At 45.2% G+C, this 20022-nt stretch overlaps 1 protein-coding gene and 4 long non-coding RNA genes across 13 annotated transcripts; 2 read left to right on the top strand and 3 right to left on the bottom strand.

Annotated features, from left to right (window-relative positions):
- The first annotated feature begins 71 nt into the window (after positions 1 to 71).
- LOC136198235 (uncharacterized) lies at positions 72 to 2138 on the top strand. 2 transcript variants are annotated; one of them, XR_010672699.1, is made up of 4 exons: positions 72 to 195; positions 273 to 386; positions 446 to 620; positions 730 to 2138. It is a non-coding gene; the product is annotated as an uncharacterized lncRNA (long non-coding RNA). The 2 variants fall into 2 exon arrangements; XR_010672698.1 differs by having other exon boundaries at positions 446 to 2138.
- A 1831-nt stretch (positions 2139 to 3969) lies between these two features.
- LOC136198234 (uncharacterized) lies at positions 3970 to 5349 on the top strand. The gene is made up of 5 exons (XR_010672697.1): positions 3970 to 4225; positions 4282 to 4355; positions 4408 to 4569; positions 4622 to 4680; positions 4759 to 5349. It is a non-coding gene; the product is annotated as an uncharacterized lncRNA (long non-coding RNA).
- Positions 5302 to 6394, bottom strand: LOC136198238 (uncharacterized). 2 transcript variants are annotated; one of them, XR_010672703.1, is made up of 5 exons: positions 6330 to 6394; positions 6063 to 6276; positions 5945 to 6007; positions 5813 to 5881; positions 5302 to 5758 (listed from the first exon to the last, which is right to left on the bottom strand). It is a non-coding gene; the product is annotated as an uncharacterized lncRNA (long non-coding RNA). The 2 variants fall into 2 exon arrangements; XR_010672702.1 differs by having other exon boundaries at positions 5945 to 6276.
- Positions 6395 to 6885: 491 nt separating this feature from the next.
- LOC136197667 (pinopsin-like) lies at positions 6886 to 15334 on the bottom strand. 7 transcript variants are annotated; one of them, XR_010672556.1, is made up of 6 exons: positions 12552 to 15334; positions 11434 to 12481; positions 11050 to 11380; positions 8269 to 10821; positions 8080 to 8119; positions 6886 to 8029 (listed from the first exon to the last, which is right to left on the bottom strand). XR_010672556.1 is itself a non-coding variant. In XM_065987484.1 (4 exons), the coding sequence occupies exon 4, from the start codon at positions 8018 to 8020 to the stop codon at positions 6992 to 6994; it is 1029 nt and encodes a 342-aa protein (XP_065843556.1). In that variant the 5' UTR covers positions 8021 to 8199; positions 8269 to 10821; positions 11050 to 12481; positions 12552 to 15334; the 3' UTR covers positions 6886 to 6991. The 7 variants fall into 7 exon arrangements, 5 of the variants coding, with proteins under 5 accessions (XP_065843556.1, XP_065843555.1, XP_065843559.1 ...); XR_010672555.1 differs by having other exon boundaries at positions 11050 to 11627; positions 11707 to 12481; XM_065987484.1 differs by having other exon boundaries at positions 6886 to 8199; positions 11050 to 12481.
- Positions 15335 to 15875: 541 nt separating this feature from the next.
- LOC136197668 (uncharacterized) lies at positions 15876 to 17204 on the bottom strand. Its single transcript, XR_010672557.1, has 3 exons — positions 17099 to 17204; positions 16070 to 17048; positions 15876 to 16021 (listed from the first exon to the last, which is right to left on the bottom strand). It is a non-coding gene; the product is annotated as an uncharacterized lncRNA (long non-coding RNA).
- Between the last annotated feature and the right edge of the window lie 2818 nt (positions 17205 to 20022).

The raw sequence follows: 20022 nt of genomic DNA, 5'->3' as shown, positions 1-20022 counted from the left end.
AAGTATCAGAATTATCCTCTTGAGTCGTGTAAGCAACAGGGAAGCTCTCTAGCATCCGGGACTGCATTTTCACGAAAACACTGTTTAGTCCCCAGAATCTCTTTTTTGCGAAGCGATCCTTCGTCGTTCGGAGCTGTCACATAGCCAGACTATATCCTACATGCAAGAGACAGCGTCTATACGCCGCGAAACCAGGTAAAGCGGCGTACCTTTTATGGGATTCTTGAAGCCCGTATTTGGAGAGCATTAACGCCGATTGTCTCGTCCTCAAGAGACTGTGCAAACTCGCTATCGCAGCAACTACAAGAACTTTATCCCATCGTTACACTGTGTCCCGTTTCAGTTCGAATTTGCGTCCTAATCGGCGACGAGACGAAGTGACCAAGGTACGGATTTCACTTAGATCGAAATCGCTGTCGAACAATTTGAGAGCTATACTATCTAGCTTCCGCGGGCTTTTCCGTAAAAGGATAGAGGGTCTCGGGACGAGGCTAGGCCAGTGCCAGCTAGCAATTAAGGCAACGTCACGCATTTGATCGATTTTTGAAATGCTTCTGCAACTCCTAGCGATACTAGAGCTCCTCTTATACGCTTTGCAGAACAGAGGGCGGCGCGAATTGGTAAGCCAACATCGGCCCACGCTGGGTCCTGTACCACCGGGCAACCAAGGGCAACGCGATCTTTCTGTTTCGAAGAAGCTTCCATAATTTTTTCGTACTTTATTTTTAGAACAAATAGGAGCAAGTGCTCCGTGGTGCTACGCGTAGTGTTAGGCAAGGCAGTGTTCTTTTTTTTCACGGCACCTATACCAGAGAAAACAGATTGGCAGGATGTTTTGACATTCGACTAGCAGATATAACAGAAGCCACGACATGAAGGCGGAACGCAAATGCGCTTACGACGCCTGAACCGTTTCAGAACCTTACAGAGACGATATTACGTTTAGGGCTTTCTATTCCAAATTATGTGCTTTACATCATTTCGCTGCTGCGAATGGCTGAGACTATCGTTGAGACGGCTTTCATCTTTCTCTGATTTCGTTTTTTCTAGTACTGACTGGGACTTAGACTTTATCGCCGATCTTCTCCATTGGGCGAGATGAAATATATCTTTCTCCTGGATCGGGCTCGTGTACGTTGAAAGTAGAATACAAGAGGCAAAGAAAGCCAGAGCAATCATCTGTCTTGCCATGAACGATACTGCAGGGTCTCTGTAGGAAGTGTAGAGCCCAATATGCTGTCCAGCCAGAAGCTAACGTATAACCACCGTCCTCTTGTTGATGTTATGAGAAACCCTTCTTCTGTGCGGAAGTTAGTGGGCCGGACGCGTCCTCGGAAGCTAAGGTGACCGCGATGACGATCTGAAGAAGCGAAATGCTTCCTCAAACTAGACAACAGGAAGTGCTCTCAGTCTCTTTGAGGACGACGTTGTCTGCATAGAGGTTTTAGCGTGCTCTTTTTCTACCTCAACATTACAAATGAATTATATAATAAAGTATATACGTACCTGCGTTGCGATGCATGGCGTTTAATTGACGATATGACGTCATGCAAGTGCAAGTACTCGGAAGCTATTCCCTTCCGCATGACGTGGGTGGGGATTTGGCTAGCTTCCAGCCTTTCATGGAGCGCAGAGTACAAAAAGGGTTCCCATATAATTCCGAGCCCAAAGTTCCATCGATCATCCATATGGCGAGACAGATGTTGACGGTGTTTTTATTTGCCTCATTTCTTCTACTGTCAATTTACGCAAATCCGTTACCTTATTTTGCTCAACGTCTCGGAAGATCTGCGCCCATTCCTCGCTCTCAGTCTCTGGCCCTACTCTACAAAGAACCTCTCTCACGATTTGGTACAGAAGACCTAAGCAAAACTGTGACTGAAGCTAAGAAACGAGTTCTTCGAAATCCATTTTGCCAACTGTGGTGTTTTTCTTTCTGTCCTTCGTGCTTCAACGGCAAAAAGTGAAAGAATGCTTTCGGAAGCATGAAGCTTTTGCTCATTACGTTCATGTCTTTTCTCCCTGCCCTGCATGCATGCATGCATGCATGCACACTTTACTTATACCTTATAGCATAGTATAAGTCATGTGTATTATTGAGAAAAACGTGCTATAAATAAAACCTATACAGTGGCTGATCCAGAGGGTGTTTTGCTTAGGCCTTCTTTATCATATTCTTGCTGAGTTTCGTTGTGGAGTAAGGACAGCGAAGAGAGAAGAATGGGCGCAGATCTTCCGTGAACACTATTCAGATAAAATCCTCCACCTCCTGGTAGCTAGCGGACTTGCGTAAATTGACAGCAGAAGAGAAAAGCCAATTAGAGATAATCGATCGATTGATCGAATATTATCGTAGTCTCATAAAAGTAGACGTACTCTCAAACTTTTTAGGCCACTCTCATCACATCTTATTCGTCATGGTACTCGTAAATCCTTATTTTTCAAACGGCACTTTCGACCAAAGAACAGTTTTTCTGTCGCTTCATGACTCATAAAAGCAGAAGTCTAAATTCGAAATAATAAATAGAATAATCTTTAGAGGGACCTCGTCTTGGAAGATACTCAGTTATATCCGATCTATAAATCTTTCACTTTACGTACCGCATTCTGTCGAGTAAATTAACGGTCAGGGCACAGCCATTAATTAAGCGCCCGTGCACCCCTCCTCTTTGACTCAAAATTAGTGCTTAGGGTTTCAAAAATCTGACATATAGCTAGATGGGCGGAGAAACGCAAGACTAATTTCTGAAAGACAAAACTGTTTTTTAATAGCACAGAACGAGACAGAAATGAATCAACTTCACGTAGTTTGTTCTTGTCTTGGACCAATCTACATTTTCAATCCTTCAGTCGCACCCACCAAGTCCAGGAACTCCTGTGCAGGTGTATCCGTCGCAACAATTTGTACAGCTGTACGTCGGAAAGCAGTTGCAGACTGTATCCAGTGACCAACAGCCAACGTCGTCGGGCTTGTAGCATGCACGTGTGACCCTCTCTAGTGTCTTCCTTCGCAGCAATAGTCGCCTCTCATCTCAACGGTAGCTCCGTTTCACTTCAAAGAAGTGCATGACTCGCCGACGTCACTGCACTGCCTCTCAAACGACTCGAATCGAACAGTGGCAAATTGAAAAGCACCAAACATAGCGGACAGAATAAAGAAGGAAACGACGGCCTTGTTCATCGCGATCTTCACTCAAGTCAAGTGTGAGAACCTCTGTTTCTGGGGAAGACTTATATACAGAAGAACTGGAGGGCGTGACATGGCACGAGAGTCCAAGCATGAACGTCTATTTAATTACAAACGTCTATCACCTTACGTGCAATGCTTCTAAATAGGCATGTCATTTATGAGGTAAGAACGTAGATTGCGGCTTCTGTAGAAAAGACAGCGCTTCTATTGCATGCAGGCTGCGAAAACCGACACCGAAGAAGTTTCTCGCAGCCACTATTTATCGCGGTATCTCATTTGTGAGTCATGCATGAGAACAACACACAAAGTCGAGGGATAATTAGATACATGTATGATCTGTACACGTGCTAAGTGACACCTTTTGGGACAGCTCTAGGCGGAAAACGTTCGTTAAGCTGTGACTTTGCACGAGAGTGTGGCTATGCACGTCTAGTTAGGCGGCGGGCGCGGTGTCTTATCAGTGCTGCTGTCCACTGTCACTGCTGTCACTGTCACTGCTGTCACTGTCACTGTCACTGTCAATGTAACTGTCAGACACGCTCGTTTATATATTAATTAAATAGAGAGAAGGTGAAAGCGTAGGCGAGTGCGAGATCTACGAGTAGTAACGCTACATTCGTCTTCTTGCTCGTCTTCCCAAGCCATGACAAGGAGTCCACACCCGACTGTTCTTAGGCGAAGACGCCATTGATGGTTCTGAATCATCAGCAACAGTGTGTTACTATCATAATTTATCCTCTTGAGTCGTGTAAGCATCAGGGAAGTTCTCTAGCATCCGGGACTGCATTTTCAAGAAAACACCGTTGTGTCATCAGAATCTCTTTTATTGCGAAGCGATCCTTCGTCATTCGGAACTGTCACAAAGCCAGACTATATCCTACGTGCAAGAGACAGCGTCTATATCCCGCGAAACCGAGCTCACGTCTCGCCTCTGTTTCTCCGTCTTCCGAACGTCTTTGTCGTAGGCTTCACCGCTTCTTATTCGCGGCGGAACTTGCGTGAACTAAGTTCGCGCCTTTTGCGCCAACGTCTTCCGTAAGGGGTCCCCGATCGAACCCTGCAACACTGAACCGCGCTTTTCCTCACAACAGAGCCGTAGGCGAGAGCGTAAGCGTTCCAGAAGGAACAGAAATAGTCGACGCAACAGGAAAATAAGTCTTCCTCGGTAGGTAAACGATCCGATCAGCAAAAAAACGTACAAAACGCAAGTTTTTCAGATGTAATCGACACACGCACATCCAAGTGCAATTACCCTTCATGAGAACACAGGCAACCGACAACTTCTACGAGGGGACCAGAGCCGCTCTCGCCGGCGGAACGACGATGATTCGTAACTTTAAGGCCATATTCATACTCAAAATGGTGACATCATTGCCTAAGTATGTTTATTAATCCAAAAGATTATATGTTGCACTTAATATTTAATAATAGAAGTCTTAAGAAATGAAAGATTTTTGGCATCACGGGACCGGAGGGACAGACCGAAAAAGGTAAGAGATATTTATACACATTAACAAATGATTACCTATGTGAGATAACATCTCAATCCACATTACGCACCCTTCTAGACGCAACGCTGTTTAGTAAAGAAACAAAGGACAGATCGACCTTCGTTTCTTTCACATGAAGAAGGACAGATTGTCATTCGATGATGCTCTTTCGTCTCTTAGAGAGACGATGGCATTCAATTATGCTCTTTCGTCTCTTAGAGAGACGATGGTATTCGATGAGGCTTTCGTCTCTTAGAGAGACGATGGTATTCGATGAGGCTTTTGTCTCTTAGAGAGACGATGGTATTCGATGATGCTCTTTTTTTTACTTGTTTCTCTTTATGAATCATAGGATACTCGACCTCGTCGTTTCTTTCCCGTTTTTTGTGTTCTGATGTCACGTGCTGTTTTTTGATGGAATCACATATTGCGTCGGTTGAATTGATAATTCATCGGAGTCCGCTTTCGCTTCAGAAGTTCAGACGATATGATCTATTCATGCATGTGTCTTCTTTTTATTGCGTGATGTAAACTTTTTACTTTCTTGTATTTGGGGCGAGGGGATGGGGGATCTATCGCGCGTGCGTGTCTTTATAGCCAGGTCGCGACTCACTGAAAAAATCATAGACAAGGACCAACTATTTTTATTTCATAAAACCCGGAAATAAACCGGAAGTTAACTCAAGACTACAAATGATCGTCCTTTCGGCGTCTTCAGGTTGGGGAGGCGATTTACCCACGCCTCCTGGTGGACCCGGAGCCCGGAGCCTCGGTTGACCCACGAGGCACGGGGTACGGCCTCTTTATCCTCAGTTGGCCTCGGAGATGGGCCTTGGGAGTGAAGCGTCCTCTGATTTGAGTCCGCCACCCATGTTATCCAAGGGGACCGCTATTGTGACCCACCGCGTCTCGCCATAGTGGGGAAGCCAACTCTATCGGCCCCTGCTATAGAGGTATGGCCTCTTTCACCTCGTTGGCCTCGGAGGTCTTTGGGAGTAGATAACACGCTTGAGGAAAGATTTTCAGAGAGTGTCTTTACACTGCCGTCTCCGAGCTCAAGTCACCCGTTCATGCAATGCTGTAAAACAGATTACACTAAGCAAAAGAATGTGCATAAATAACATGAACTTACACTTTGCCGAAATCGATTGCCATGTATATATAAACTAAGAGACGTAGACTTCAATCTCACCCAGGTTTTCTGTGAAGATATAAATACCATTCAGATTTTCTGAATTATCTTCTTTGCAAAGACCGAACTTACCCAGATTCTTTTGTTGAGATTGAGAGGGATTTTCTTTATAAAGATCGCTCTTATCCTGGTTGTCTATGCAGCGATCGATCTCACTCAGGCTATTAATGTAGAGATCGATCTCGCCTGCCTTTTGTATGCAGAGATCGGTACAGTAGTCGTGGAACTGACGTTTCTCTCGAGTGAGGCCCCATTTTGCAGCATGTTCCGTCTTTCGTTTCGGCTTTACTTCGAGAATGAGCTTTTCGGCGAGCAGGACGCATATCAGAAATGCTGACAGGGGCCTAGCTGACGCTTGAGAGACAGTTCTTTGAAAAATTTCCACAATGGGGCTCCGCGACCCCCTATTCGCACGACAACAATCAGCATCGATTCCCTCTCGTATTCGAGACATTACCGTGCCCAATTTTTGATTCGTTTTGGACTGCGCGAAGATGGAAACCGAGCGACAAAAGAGGTCTGGAAACGCAATAGCGCACGCGATCTCTGACGTACGAAATTGATTATAACCCAATAATTCATTTATTATTGTCTTCTAATTCTAAATCATTTAAGACTTGCTGAGAGCCAAGATGGACGCACCTTGCGGAAGGCACATGCAACTTGGAACACGTACTACAGATGGGAAGACTAACGCGTTTATGCTCGCGCTAATGGGGCTCCAAATATTGCCTCAGAGTGACTTCCTGTCTATAGTCTGCCGCTTGCAAAGCGACTCTAAATTGAACAGATACGCTTTGAATAACGGATACTCGATGGATACTTCAACGTTTACTGTACCAGCTATCAGGGTAACGAACTTTGATCCTTCGCCTGTTGCAATCAATGTGATGTTCAGTCTAATATTACCTATACTTACTGAAGCAAACTTACATAAGAGAGTAGTCTTACTTCAACGAGGTCTTTGCTCGCCCTTTACTTAATTAATTAATGTAAGGCACTGGAAAGTCGGTTCAGTTTAGAGATTAGACACAATTATACATGACCGTATAAATGCAAGCAAACAAAGAGCAAAACTGGGGAGAATATTGTTGCTTGTGATTAAACTTAAAACTGTATCTACTTAGAATAGGATTCCAGGTCAGTGAATTCCTGCGCCTGCCTTGCTCTTCCATTAGCCGAGACGAACTCGACATCATTCATTTGAGCCGTCTTTCTGCAGCAGCACTTCAAGTTGACTTTGCCGTTGGAGCTATTTAGCCAGAGGAAGTAGAGTGACGAATTGATGACGAAGTTCGTCGAGTAAAGTATTTCGAATGAGTCGTCTATACTTTCATCTATTACGAAAGACTGCGCCGCCTTGCCGAGAAGCGACGTTTGAAAGGGAATGACGCAGATTAACTTGCATAAAATGACGGCTATGATGAAACGAAAGCCGCGTGATCTGAGCAAGGCACTTTCCTCATTCCGGCCACCTTTGCGGAAGATCTTCCACGCTGTACATAGGAGAAGAATGAGAGATATGGTAGTGAGAAGTTGAGGTAGATAGGAGGAAACAGAAAAGAAAAGGATTCCGTAGATGAAAAGTCCATTGCTATGGGAAAAGCCGCTGTTATGTAAAAGGCATAATCCGCGATCGCCTCCAGGTGGGATTATCATTAGACCCGATTCGAATCCTCCCCAACCGGTGGGCGGAAAGACGGCGAAGGCGGCGGCGCCGAAGGCGGTCACACTCACACCGGCAATCGCTTTCTTGAAAGTCATTCGTCGTCTCATGCCGCGGGCGACCGCTTCGTAGCGATCGTAGGCGACAAAGAAGACGGCCCAGGCGGACCAGCCAATCGTAAAGAAGACGAGTACCCACGTCCACTTGCATAGATTATCAAAGAGGGGTTTCGCCTCGAATGAATGGACCGCGACGAAGGTGAAGAAGAGGATTCCGACGCCGGCAAATAGGTCGGCGACAATTGCGTTTAGGAGGACGATGTTCGATACGGTGGTGAATTGGCGCGTCTTGATTTGGATTGCGCAGATGAGACTGCAAACGGTGACTGTGAAGATGCCCACCGTCAGGTTGAGGATTACTCGAGCTGACCAGAGATTTTCTGCTAATGTATCGTTGAAGGTGAAGTTGAAAGGGGGCCCCATTGCAAATTCCTATAGAAAGTAACGAGAACAAAAGGTCCTAAAGTTTCTTGTGTACACACATTCAAACTTGAGACTTTACGATGAACTAGGCAAGTCGGTCTACAGAAGTATATTATAATTAGCTCCTAGATTCAGGGCTAATGGAAGAACGAGGCAGATTCTAGCGGTAGCAAAAGTCTCTAGTGTAAACGCGTGGTATTAGCCTTTACTGAGAACGCCTCAAAGATGCGATCTCTGCTTCATCTCACCTTCGCAGTGGATATCGTACGCGCCAAGAGGAGGTAGACAGAAGCCGAGTCCTGTGTAAGTTGAGTGACTCTAAAGAGTTTCTGTCGACAGGAAAGACTCTATAAAGCTCGATCTCTATCTCTTTTCGAAAGAGATGTGCGTCCTGTTCCGGGAAGATGGCCTAAGCAAATGGATGATTGGCTTTGTCTCCTAGTGACCGAGTGTACACTAAGATTGAATAAGGGCTGCGGTGCCTTTGGTCGCGAGGCATGCTTGTTAGAAGGGCGTGCGTTGCTTTTACTTATCGAGCTTCGGAAGAATTTAAATAATTGTCCTCGCCTCCTTTTACAGAAAGCTGTCAGGAGAGCTGTGGACTGCCCGGAGATTAATAGACCTTTGAAATTGACCTGCGTTTATGAGAAGTCAACTACCCAGCTCCCAGCTGTGCCGTCAACGTTGATGATGAATTCAAGATAACTCTACTTGGTCCACGGTTATAAGCAGGAGCTGCTTTCACTGCGAGGATTTCGCGAAGAATTGACAGAGTGGCATGACTATAGATAGACCTGCCAATCACAAGGATTGACAGAGTGACAGGACTATGGAAGAACATGTCAGTCAATCATTGGGAGTGACAGAGTGACACGTGAGCTATTAAATTAGATTGGTCAATCACAGGCAGCGTCAACTACAGATGGACCCGACAACTAAGTCGCGGAAAGAATCACGGAGCAAACGAAAGCGCAACGTATCTTCGCATGACCAACAGTTGACGTGGTCTTGCTAAAAGAACTTGACTAAGCAAGACGATTTTAGCTGTTGATCAAAGGGAAAAAAATTCTTCGAGACATCCACGTGTAGAAGTTGCTGCGGAATTGTCTGCCCAGCGATTTATGGCTTTTACAGGTGATATAAATCGCGAAGAGCCGATCGATCCAAGAGAAATGTCTACAAGACAACTGTCAACGTGAAAGTGATGTTTCCTCTCTCGTTCAGTGTTGAAAATATGTCTGCAAACAGTTTTGTCTTTCAGATCGACGAAAACCGTGGACGATAGGATCCGTTTACAGCGTCGCGCGATCGTGGCTGCGTCGTTTTGCCACGTTCTCCGGAGAAATGAGTCAAAACTCGCGCTGTCGTCCTCGGGGCCGTGCTCTCCGCATGAAGTCTGTGCGTTCGACTTCTAGCTGTCGACCAGTCCCTTGACTTAATTAACTCTTGCTTGACATGTGCGAGTGAACCGTTCACGTCATCTAATTACTGAAGCTTCATCGTTATCATACGACGCCTGAGAAAGTCACGAGAACAAAATAATATAGTACTATCTATAGTTTGATAATTCGGTTTTTCTAATGAACTGATTACGATCTGACGCCAGAGTCAATATAAAATACGCTTTAGTCGGTTCAGCTGAGGGTTTGAACACACATATACTGTATATATATAGGTGGTACTGTATGTAGAAATACGAAAGCAAACATAGAGAAACACTGAGGAGATGATCTCGGCTGCTCGATCATGATTTAATGAAACTTAGCTACTTAGGATGTGATTCCAGGTCACTGAAAATATGCGACTGCCTCGCTCTTCCATTAGCCGAGACGATTTCGATATCATTCATTCGAGCCGCCTTTCTACAGCAGAACTTCAAGTCGACCTTCTCGTTGGAGCTATTTAGCCAGAGGAAATAGAGCACCGAATTGATGACGAAATTGGTCGAATAAAGTATTTCAAAAGCGTCGTCTACTTTTTTGTCGATAACAAAAGACTGAGCCGCCTTGCCGAGATGCGACGTTTGAAAGGGAATGACGCAGATTAACTTGCATAAGACGACGGCTATGATGAAGCGAAAGCCGCGCGACTTGAGCAAGGCACTTTCCTCATTCCTGCCACCTTTGCGGAAGACCTTCCACGCCGTATACAGGAGAAGAGTGAGAGAGATTGCAGTGAGAAGTTGAGGTAGATAGGAGGAAACAGAAAAGAAGACGATTCCGTAGATGAAAAGGCCATTGCTATGGGAAAAGCCACTGTTATGCAAAAGGCATATCCCACTATCGCCTCCAGGTGGGATTATCATTAGACCCGATTCGAAACCTCCCCAACCGGTGGTCGGAAAGACGGAGAAGGCGGCGGCGCCGAAGACGGTCACACTCACACCGGCAATCGCTTTCTTGAAAGTCATTCGTCGTCTCATGCCCCGGGCGACCGACTCGTAGCGATCGTAGGCGACGAAGAAGACAGCCCAGGCTGACCAGCCGATCGTAAAGAAGACGAGCGTCCACGTCCACTTGCATAGATTATCGTAGAGTGGTCTCGCCTCGAAGAAATGGGCCGCGATGAAGGCGAAGAAGACGATTCCGACGCCGGCAAATAGGTCGGCGACAATTACGTTTAGGAGGACAATGTTCGATACAGTGCTGATTTGGCGCGTCTTGATTTGGATTGCGCAGATGAGACCGCACACGGTGACGGTGAAGATGCCCACCGACAGGTTGAGGATTACTCGAGCCGTCCAGCGATTTTCGGCTGACGTATCGTTGAAGGTAAAGTTGAAAATGGGGCCCATTTTAAATCTGGGAAGTAACGAGAACAAGAGGTAGTACGGTATCCACTCGAGAGACATTACAATAAAGTTGGCATATCTACAGTAGTGTTATTAGGAGCTCCTAGTTCAAAGGCTAATGTTAGAATCAGGCACACTATCACGTTACGAAATCTCTAGTATCAACTTGGCATTAGCCTCTACCCAGCGTTCACGAGAGAACGACTCGAAGATGCGACGTACCTCTGCTTGACCTCACCTTTAGCTAGGAGAATCGTACACGCGAGGAAGCGGACAGAAGCTGAGTCTTGTGTTAAGTTGAGTTACTCTTAGGAGTTCCTGTCGACAGGTAAGACGAAGTTAGACTCGATTTCTCTCTCTCCTCCCAAGAGATATGCGTCCTGTTCCGGGAATGTGGTTCACGCAATGGATGATTGACTTTGTCTCCAAGCGACCGACTGTACACCTTAATTGAATAAGAGCGCGATGCCTTTGGTACTGCCGTTGGTCGCGAGGTTGACCTTGTTAGAAGGGCGTGCGCTGCTTTTACTTCTTGAGCTTCTGAAGAATCTAAATGATTGGCCTCGCCTCTTTTTTTTACAGAAAGCGGTTACAAGCGCTTAGAACTGCCCAGAGAATGAACCTTTGAAATTGGTCTGCATGTCAAGATAACTCGACTTGGTCACGCGGTTGTGGGGCAGGAAATGCTTAGGCTGCGAGGATTTCACGCGGCGCCGCGAAGAATTGACAAAGCGGCATGACTATAGATAGACCCGCAGAGTGATAGGACTACGGATGAACGTGTCAATCATTGGGAGTGACAGAGTGACGCGAAAGCTAACAAATTAGATTAGTCAACCGCGGAGCGAAAATGAAGACCCCGCGCCGTTCCGTATTTACAGTGGACTACACTTACCTAAAACAAAGCGTGTCTAAAAGCTGCTTTTATCTCTACCATCTGGAAGTTGCTGCTCGACCTGCCAACAATAAAACCGCTAAAGATTCTGCCAAGAAGTTTTGGAATATATTTTCGGGCTCCGTTGGTGTTGGCTTTTCTGCAGCTTCGGTTCAACAGGGTGGTCGTAAATTAAAGAAAGGCCCCACTATATAGTTTGCCTGCATTTGAACATTTGTTTGGCAGACACTTTCCCTAAAGAGTCCCTTGTTTGGAGGTTTCATGGTATAGAGACTTGTCGATAATTGGAATTGACAGAAGCGACTAAAGACAGGACCCGCAATCATACGGGTTGGCAGATGATTAAGGATGCCATAGATAGACCTGCCAGTCATAAAAATGACAGAGTGATAAAAATAAACTTGTCAATCATTGGGATTGACAGGGGCGACGCGGCTATAAATATAACCGTCAACGACGAGGAACGGCAGAGACATTGGATGTCGCGTAAATCTTTCAGAAATTAAGGACAGCTTTTGTTGCCGAAAATATATCGCCCGATTTCGCCGAACGAACCGCTGACGCCAGCTGTCGATCGCCTTACGACGAACGCCAGAGTCGACAAGCGACGGGGAAACGCGTCGCGACATAACAGGAAGACAAGAGGCCTTACCTGGTACGCTTAGACCCTTCCAATCAACTCCTGCGCGTGCGTGCTAAAATCTATCGCCGAAAATCGAACGTCTTCGAAGAGAAAATTCGCCCTTTCTCGCCTTTCGCCGGCTTCAAAAGCCACCTGTGATAGAGTAGAGATGTTCGTAAAACCGAAACGTTGCAGAGAAGCGCTCTGCACCGCCTATTCAAACCTTTCGAATCGTTAGCGCCATTTCTATTCTCTGTTTGACGCTCTTCGCCGCTCGTTCGCCACCACCAACGAGGCTCAGATCCAATCGCGGCAGAGAGCTGTTTGCCGACGAGCGAAGCTTGAGAACTCCGAGACAAAGACCCTTTCTTTCGAGAGGAATGCAATGACGTCAGTGAGAGCCAAGTAGCCCGGATAACGTATTAGGAGAAAGGTTTTTGCAAACTATCAGGAAACCTAAATGCTAGTATGGTAGTCTAAAGCACTGAAACCGAAAACTTACTAGAAGAGAATAACAAAACAACCATGCACGCGTACGTTAGAACGTTCAGGGACTCGAATTTTGACTGATCAAATAGCCTATGACTCATAAAATAAATACGAGGATAAAGAGAGAGAGTGGGATATAATAGCCTATGACTCATAAAATAAATACCCGGATAAAGAGAGAGAGTGGGATCGAATAGACTATGATTAATAAAATAAATACAAGGATGAGGGGAGAGAGAGGGATCGAAAAGACTATGATTCATAAAATAAATACAAGGATGAAGGGAGAGAAAGGGATCGAATAACCTATGACTCATAAAATAAATACCAGGATGAAGGGAGAGAGAGGGATCGAATGGCCTATGACTCATAAAATAAATACAAGGATGAAGGGAGAGAGAGGGATCGAATGGCCTATGACTCATAAAATAAATACCAGGATGAAGGGAGAGAGAGGGATCGAATGGCCTATGACTCATAAAATAAATACAAGGATGAAGGGAGAGAGAGGGATCGAATGGCCTATGACTCATAAAATAAATACAAGGATGAAGGGAGAGAGAGGGATCGAATGGCCTATGACTCATAAAATAAATACCAGGATGAAGGGAGAGAGAGGGATCGAATGGCCTATGACTCATAAAATAAATACCAGGATGAAGGGAGAGAGAGGGATCGAATGGCCTATGACTCATAAAATAAATACCAGGATGAAGGGAGAGAGAGGGATCGAATGGCCTATGACTCATAAAATAAATACCAGGATGAAGGGAGAGAGAGGGGTCGAATGGCCTATGACTCATAAAATAAATACCAGGATGAAGGGAGAGAGAGGGATCGAATGGCCTATGACTCATAAAATAAATACAAGGATGAAGGGAGAGAGAGGGATCGAATGGCCTATGACTCATAAAATAAATACCAGGATGAAGGGAGAGAGAGGGATCGAATGGCCTATGACTCATAAAAAAAATACCAGGATGAAGGGAGAGAGAGGGATCGAATGGCCTATGACTCATAAAATAAATACCAGGATGAAGGGAGAGAGAGGGATCGAATGGCCTATGACTCATAAAATAAATACAAGGATGAAGGGAGAGAGAGGGATTGAATGGCCTATGACTCATAAAATAAATACCAGGATGAAGGGAGAGAGAGGGATCGAATGGCCTATGACTCATAAAATAAATACAAGGATGAAGGGAGAGAGAGGGATCGAATGGCCTATGACTCATAAAATAAATACAAGGATGAAGGGAGAGAGAGGGATCGAATGGCCTATGACTCATAAAATAAATACCAGGATGAAGGGAGAGAGAGGGATCGAATGGCCTATGACTCATAAAATAAATACAAGGATGAAGGGAGAGAGAGGGATCGAATGGCCTATGACTCATAAAATAAATACCAGGATGAAGGGAGAGAGAGGGATCGAATGGCCTATGACTCATAAAATAAATACCAGGATGAAGGGAGAGAGAGGGGTCGAATGGCCTATGACTCATAAAATAAATACCAGGATGAAGGGAGAGAGAGGGATCGAATGGCCTATGACTCATAAAATAAATACAAGGATGAAGGGAGAGAGAGGGATCGAATGGCCTATGACTCATAAAATAAATACCAGGATGAAGGGAGAGAGAGGGATCGAATGGCCTATGACTCATAAAAAAAATACCAGGATGAAGGGAGAGAGAGGGATCGAATGGCCTATGACTCATAAAATAAATACCAGGATGAAGGGAGAGAGAGGGATCGAATGGCCTATGACTCATAAAATAAATACAAGGATGAAGGGAGAGAGAGGGATTGAATGGCCTATGACTCATAAAATAAATACCAGGATGAAGGGAGAGAGAGGGATCGAATGGCCTATGACTCATAAAATAAATACAAGGATGAAGGGAGAGAGAGGGATCGAATGGCCTATGACTCATAAAATAAATACAAGGATGAAGGGAGAGAGAGGGATCGAATGGCCTATGACTCATAAAATAAATACCAGGATGAAGGGAGAGAGAGGGATCGAATGGCCTATGACTCATAAAATAAATACAAGGATGAAGGGAGAGAGAGGGATCGAATGGCCTATGACTCATAAAATAAATACCAGGATGAAGGGAGAGAGAGGGATCGAATGGCCTATGACTCATAAAATAAATACCAGGATGAAGGGAGAGAGAGGGGTCGAATGGCCTATGACTCATAAAATAAATACCAGGATGAAGGGAGAGAGAGGGATCGAATGGCCTATGACTCATAAAATAAATACAAGGATGAAGGGAGAGAGAGGGATCGAATGGCCTATGACTCATAAAATAAATACCAGGATGAAGGGAGAGAGAGGGATCGAATGGCCTATGACTCATAAAAAAAATACCAGGATGAAGGGAGAGAGAGGGATCGAATGGCCTATGACTCATAAAATAAATACCAGGATGAAGGGAGAGAGAGGGATCGAATGGCCTATGACTCATAAAATAAATACAAGGATGAAGGGAGAGAGAGGGATTGAATGGCCTATGACTCATAAAATAAATACCAGGATGAAGGGAGAGAGAGGGATCGAATGGCCTATGACTCATAAAATAAATACAATGATGAAGGGAGAGAGACTGGTGGGTTGAAAAAGGGTACATATGCGATTTACCTGAGTGAGAGGGCAGGCGATTCAGCCTAATCAAACCCCTGGAGCCTGACCTATTAATGTCAGACCACCCTCTCACTCTGAAGTAGCTATCCGTCTTCTTTCCTCAACTTCCTTTTTCTAGAAGAAAGAGAGAAAATTTAGAAGCAGGTGCCCCGTATCAATGATGAAATTCCTTTTACAAATTTACTTGGTTTCTTTTGTGATGAGCTGTGGATGTATGTAAAAGTTCCCTAAAATTGTAAAGGCAGTAAACACATTTTTAACAAAATTACGAACTTAACTTTAAGTTTTTGAGCCTGAATAACGGAGATTCAAAGAAATGTAATAATTTTTACCTCGTTCATATAATTCTTATATTTTCATCTTGATTATTCAGAAAAATTTTGGAGAGATTAATTGAGTGGAGAGAGAAAGATTCATAATGCAGATTTTTTTTGTAATTTCTATTGTAAAGCTCCTAATTCAAAACTACTTTGAAAGATGTATAATTATTTACCGCGCATCCTTCAATAAAATATTTCATATCGAGAATGATGACGTCATAATTGAAACTTCTAAAATCCCATTATTTTATGTTTTTGATCAATAGTACGACACCTTACCTCATTGACGGGTAAGGAAGGGAGTCGTTCCTTTGAGACTTAAAAACACATTTCAAAAACTTCAACTCGCTGTTTAATTTTTTTTCAGGCCATTTGGACAGCCACTTACACTATTAGTATTTTTTTCTCATTTTTGACTACAAAAATAGCAAAGACTAGAAAAAAATTCGCTAGTGAAACTACAAATTAAAAGACATTACAAATTTGCGTAAAAGGCACGTGTACACAGGAATGATGTATACGCTAGGTCCCTTTATCCCAAAAGGGCTTCCCAACGCGGGGCCCCCTCACCCACCCGTACTTTATAATTATTATTAATTATGAAGAAGAAGACATGAAATGATGATGATGATGATAAATGATGATGATGATAAAGACATTGATGATAATTGATGACATAGGGGCGGTTAGCGAGAGTGTGGCACGTGTTTAGCTCAAGTGTAGGACCCCTAAAGCTTGGTGGATGCTTCATATCTCTTTTAGCAGCCTAAGTGCACCACTGCCTTTCCCTATCCTATATTCTTCCCTATCCTATTCATGACGCACGCCCATTCGCCGGAACGGGGTGCGTCATTGCGAGCGGCCTCGAAACCTCTAACTACAAAAGTCACTAAAAATAGCCGCTCGCCAAAACGGAAATGACGTAACACGACTTCACGAACGATACACACGAACAACACTAAAGGGATTCTCTAAGGAAGGCTGGGACGATTAGTCTTTAGAGATTAGTCCTAGCTAGTGTTATGCGCGGATGGGATGCGCTTGGGGGCCCCGGCCTAGGGGTCACACGCACCCACACGATCATGCCACGCGTGTACACGAGATAAAACCACGCGCGCGCGAGCGAAAAAAGGAGCTACAAATTCCCCCGCTTGCTTTTCGACGTCCTCTTCGCTCCGATGAGCTCTTCCATCTTCATTCTCCGCGTCGGCGCGTCGTCTCGTCTCCCATTCGCCGCTTCCACGCGCGTGCGAACGATCTACGAAGAGAATTCGCCGCCTGCCTACTGAAAAGACGCAATTCGCTTACCGTTTCGACGTGAACTTCGTGAAGATCGAGAGCCGCGTGCTTCGTGCGTGCCTCGCGCGCGTTCTTTCGCGCGTTACGCACGTCTGCGCGCGAGTGAGTGCTGGACTTTCCGCGTTGCGCTCGATGCTCGCCACGTCGTCCAGTCGAAGACGGCGGGCTAGCGTGAGAATGAAATTGTGTGCGATGCTGCTCTCGCTTGGTGCGCGAGGCGTCAAACGGCCGACCAATGGGATGACGCGCTGCTAAGGCTTAATTTGGTGTTTGGCAGGTGCGAAAGATTCGATTAGATGGGAAGGTAATTAGACCAGTGTCACGTGTCTGCGGTACGTTCGACAAATATCGTCATTTCCGGTTACGCCCAGTAAAGAAAATTCGAATCTTTGGTGGAATACCGCATTTCTCGCAGACGTTATTGCTCAGTGCATGGCCTTTTTAGAGCCAGACCATTTGCACGAAAAAACGAATGACGAAATCATATGACGTAGCCATTGGTTTTCGGCTTATTATTTAATTAACTAATTAAGTAGCAAAGCTTAGCCAAATCTTCAATCAGCTGATCAGCCAGCGCAAATGGATATTCATTCCTTGGCGACGACACCATGCAGTATCCTCTCAGCAGTCGACGGCAGAGGAAACATGAGCAACTTTTCAGCATCAGATGTCTGACAGAGAAGACCTCGACATAATTCGGAGAGACGTTGCGTCATGATGAAGTTGAGACCCGGAACAGCTAACTGTCTACTAAGAGGCTCCGAGCGTTTAGGCGCCAATTACGACTTAGAAATGGAATAAAAAATAAAACAAACTTTTATCTGTTAGCGATTTAGCTACAAAAGACAAAAGAGAGTGAACGCTAGCCGTTCCATTCACACAGAGCCCTAGCCCTCTAACCTGCCATCAAATGCGTCTATCTTCGGTGTATGTTAGTCAGAGAAAAACTACCTTTCCTCATTGTCGAACACTCAAATGATAAAACAAGGCGATTGCATCACTAAGCTGTACATACAACAGTGAGGCCAGAGGGTGGACGAAATTGATATGTTCGCATCTGGCGCCCTTTCTCATCCCATTTCAAAGGGATGAATGTGGTACAAGGCTACAGCCGTAAGGAGGTGACAGTTTATATACTGACGCCGTCAACCGGTGCGTCACTCTCTAATTTTACGCCGTCAACAAGTGCCATCTCTCTCTATGTACTAACTTCGTCAACAGGTGTCGTCTCTCTATATAATTAAGCTATGCACAAGTGTCGCCATGCTGTAGGTAACTTAGTTTGGGACGTAATAGAAAGGTGGCCTCTTTCTCAAAGTAGCCGTTACTGTCTACGACTTCTTACATACTGATTGATCTTAATCATCTGCCACATCCGACCTAAAAATAATACGAAACCTAAAGGTCAATTATGCACGGCAGTTCTACTTAAGCTTGCCTTAGAAACGCTCCGCTAAGTTGACCACGTAGTAAGGCATAAGAGAGAGTAACAAAACATCGCCTTCCCTCTACTTCCCCGTTCCAAGTCAAAAGTCAGAAACGTCGCCAATCTTTCTAACTAATCTGCGCTTGTTTTTAATGCGTACGCATCCGCCTAAGGCGACCATAAACATGACCGCATATATATTTATAATGTAACCTTTGCTATGCAGTGGCGCCACGGGGTGCGTAGCGTCTGATCCACGCCAAGTCTTCTGCAATCCTATCAAAGGGATTCTGCTTCGCGTAAGGCTTTCACAGCGAGATGAAAGATAGCGCGCAAAGCTAAGGTCAACTAACCGTTCTCCACGCGCGCACATAGAAACTTTAGAAGACGGACAATTCCTCGACAGGGCGAGCCCAAAATGAAATCTCAATCCTTTCATGAGCATCCTCCAAGACTGACAGGTGGGCAATCAAATTTATGCGCGTAAAGAAAGCCTTACGTTCGCATCACTCGACAATAAAAGACTCTCGCGCACTGAACGCTGAACCACAGTTTCATCGCGATGCGTCGATTTCTCACTGCCAGCCAATGACGACGACAACGACGACTATTGGAGGCTACATCGATACTGATGGCTCTATTCTCAGCGGCTCTGACTTCTCCGTCATAAGGCAGTCAACAGGCAAGTACCTGGTCACGTTCCACACAGCTTTCTCTGCCAAGCCAGCGGTCGTCGTTACCCAAGTGTTTCCTATATCGTTCAGCTCGAATGGAAGCACAAAAGACAACGCCGTCATCACCGATATCGATAAAGACAAATTTCAATACGTCACCGGTAAAGCGAACGGTGATCTCGATGACAGGGCCGCTTCATTTATTGCCTTTGGCTGAAGCCGCGAACGAAAATCAGAACTGCTCTAGTCTCGCGTGCTGGTGATCGATGCTTCTGTTTTTAGAACGTCATCGTTTTTCTTTGACTTGCTGCTAAATATAACCGTTTTGACGTGGGTAATGATGTGAGTACACCACAGTGCACGCTCTTCGTACTTTGCGTTGATATGCAATAGGTACACTTCAACCTAAACTTACATGCATATGGTAGTCCATTAGGGTAAACAGATGAGGCCCCTTTTGGGAGTTCAGCATCACTAGGGCCACGAGATTTTGGCTCGCAGAGGCCGTTGTAAACATCGCGCGCTTGCATAATTCAAGCCAGACGGAGACCGACCTTATAGCCTATCGTCGAGCTCTGAAGAAAAGAATTCGACTTACGAGAGAGGAGAGACGAGCTTCGAAGCGGCGAAGGGTGAATTCGTCTCTTGAGAGACGGAGAACGACTGAGTTGCGTCAACTAACCCGCCTAAGCGTAGGCCATTAGGGTACCTTCAAACGGAATACATGAACTCGCGTTGTGAGCTTGGCCTTACGCTTCGCGATGCGAAAATCTGTTCGTGAGACACCTTAGGGAGCCTCGCCTTTTCGTAAAGACGGCAGCGGCTAGAAATAG

The sequence above is a fragment of the Oscarella lobularis genome, chromosome 18, assembly GCF_947507565.1.
Source record: "Oscarella lobularis chromosome 18, ooOscLobu1.1, whole genome shotgun sequence".
In the NCBI taxonomy this organism is placed as follows: domain Eukaryota; kingdom Metazoa; phylum Porifera; class Homoscleromorpha; order Homosclerophorida; family Oscarellidae; genus Oscarella; species Oscarella lobularis.
Note: the sequence above shows the minus strand (reverse complement) of the source record. Positions and strands in the feature narration are given on the sequence as shown.

Excerpts from the sequence above, each read along its gene's own strand:
- LOC136197667 (XM_065987484.1), bottom strand. The coding sequence starts at position 8,020 with ATGGGGCCCCCTTTCAACTTCACCTTCAACGATACATTAGCAGAAAAT.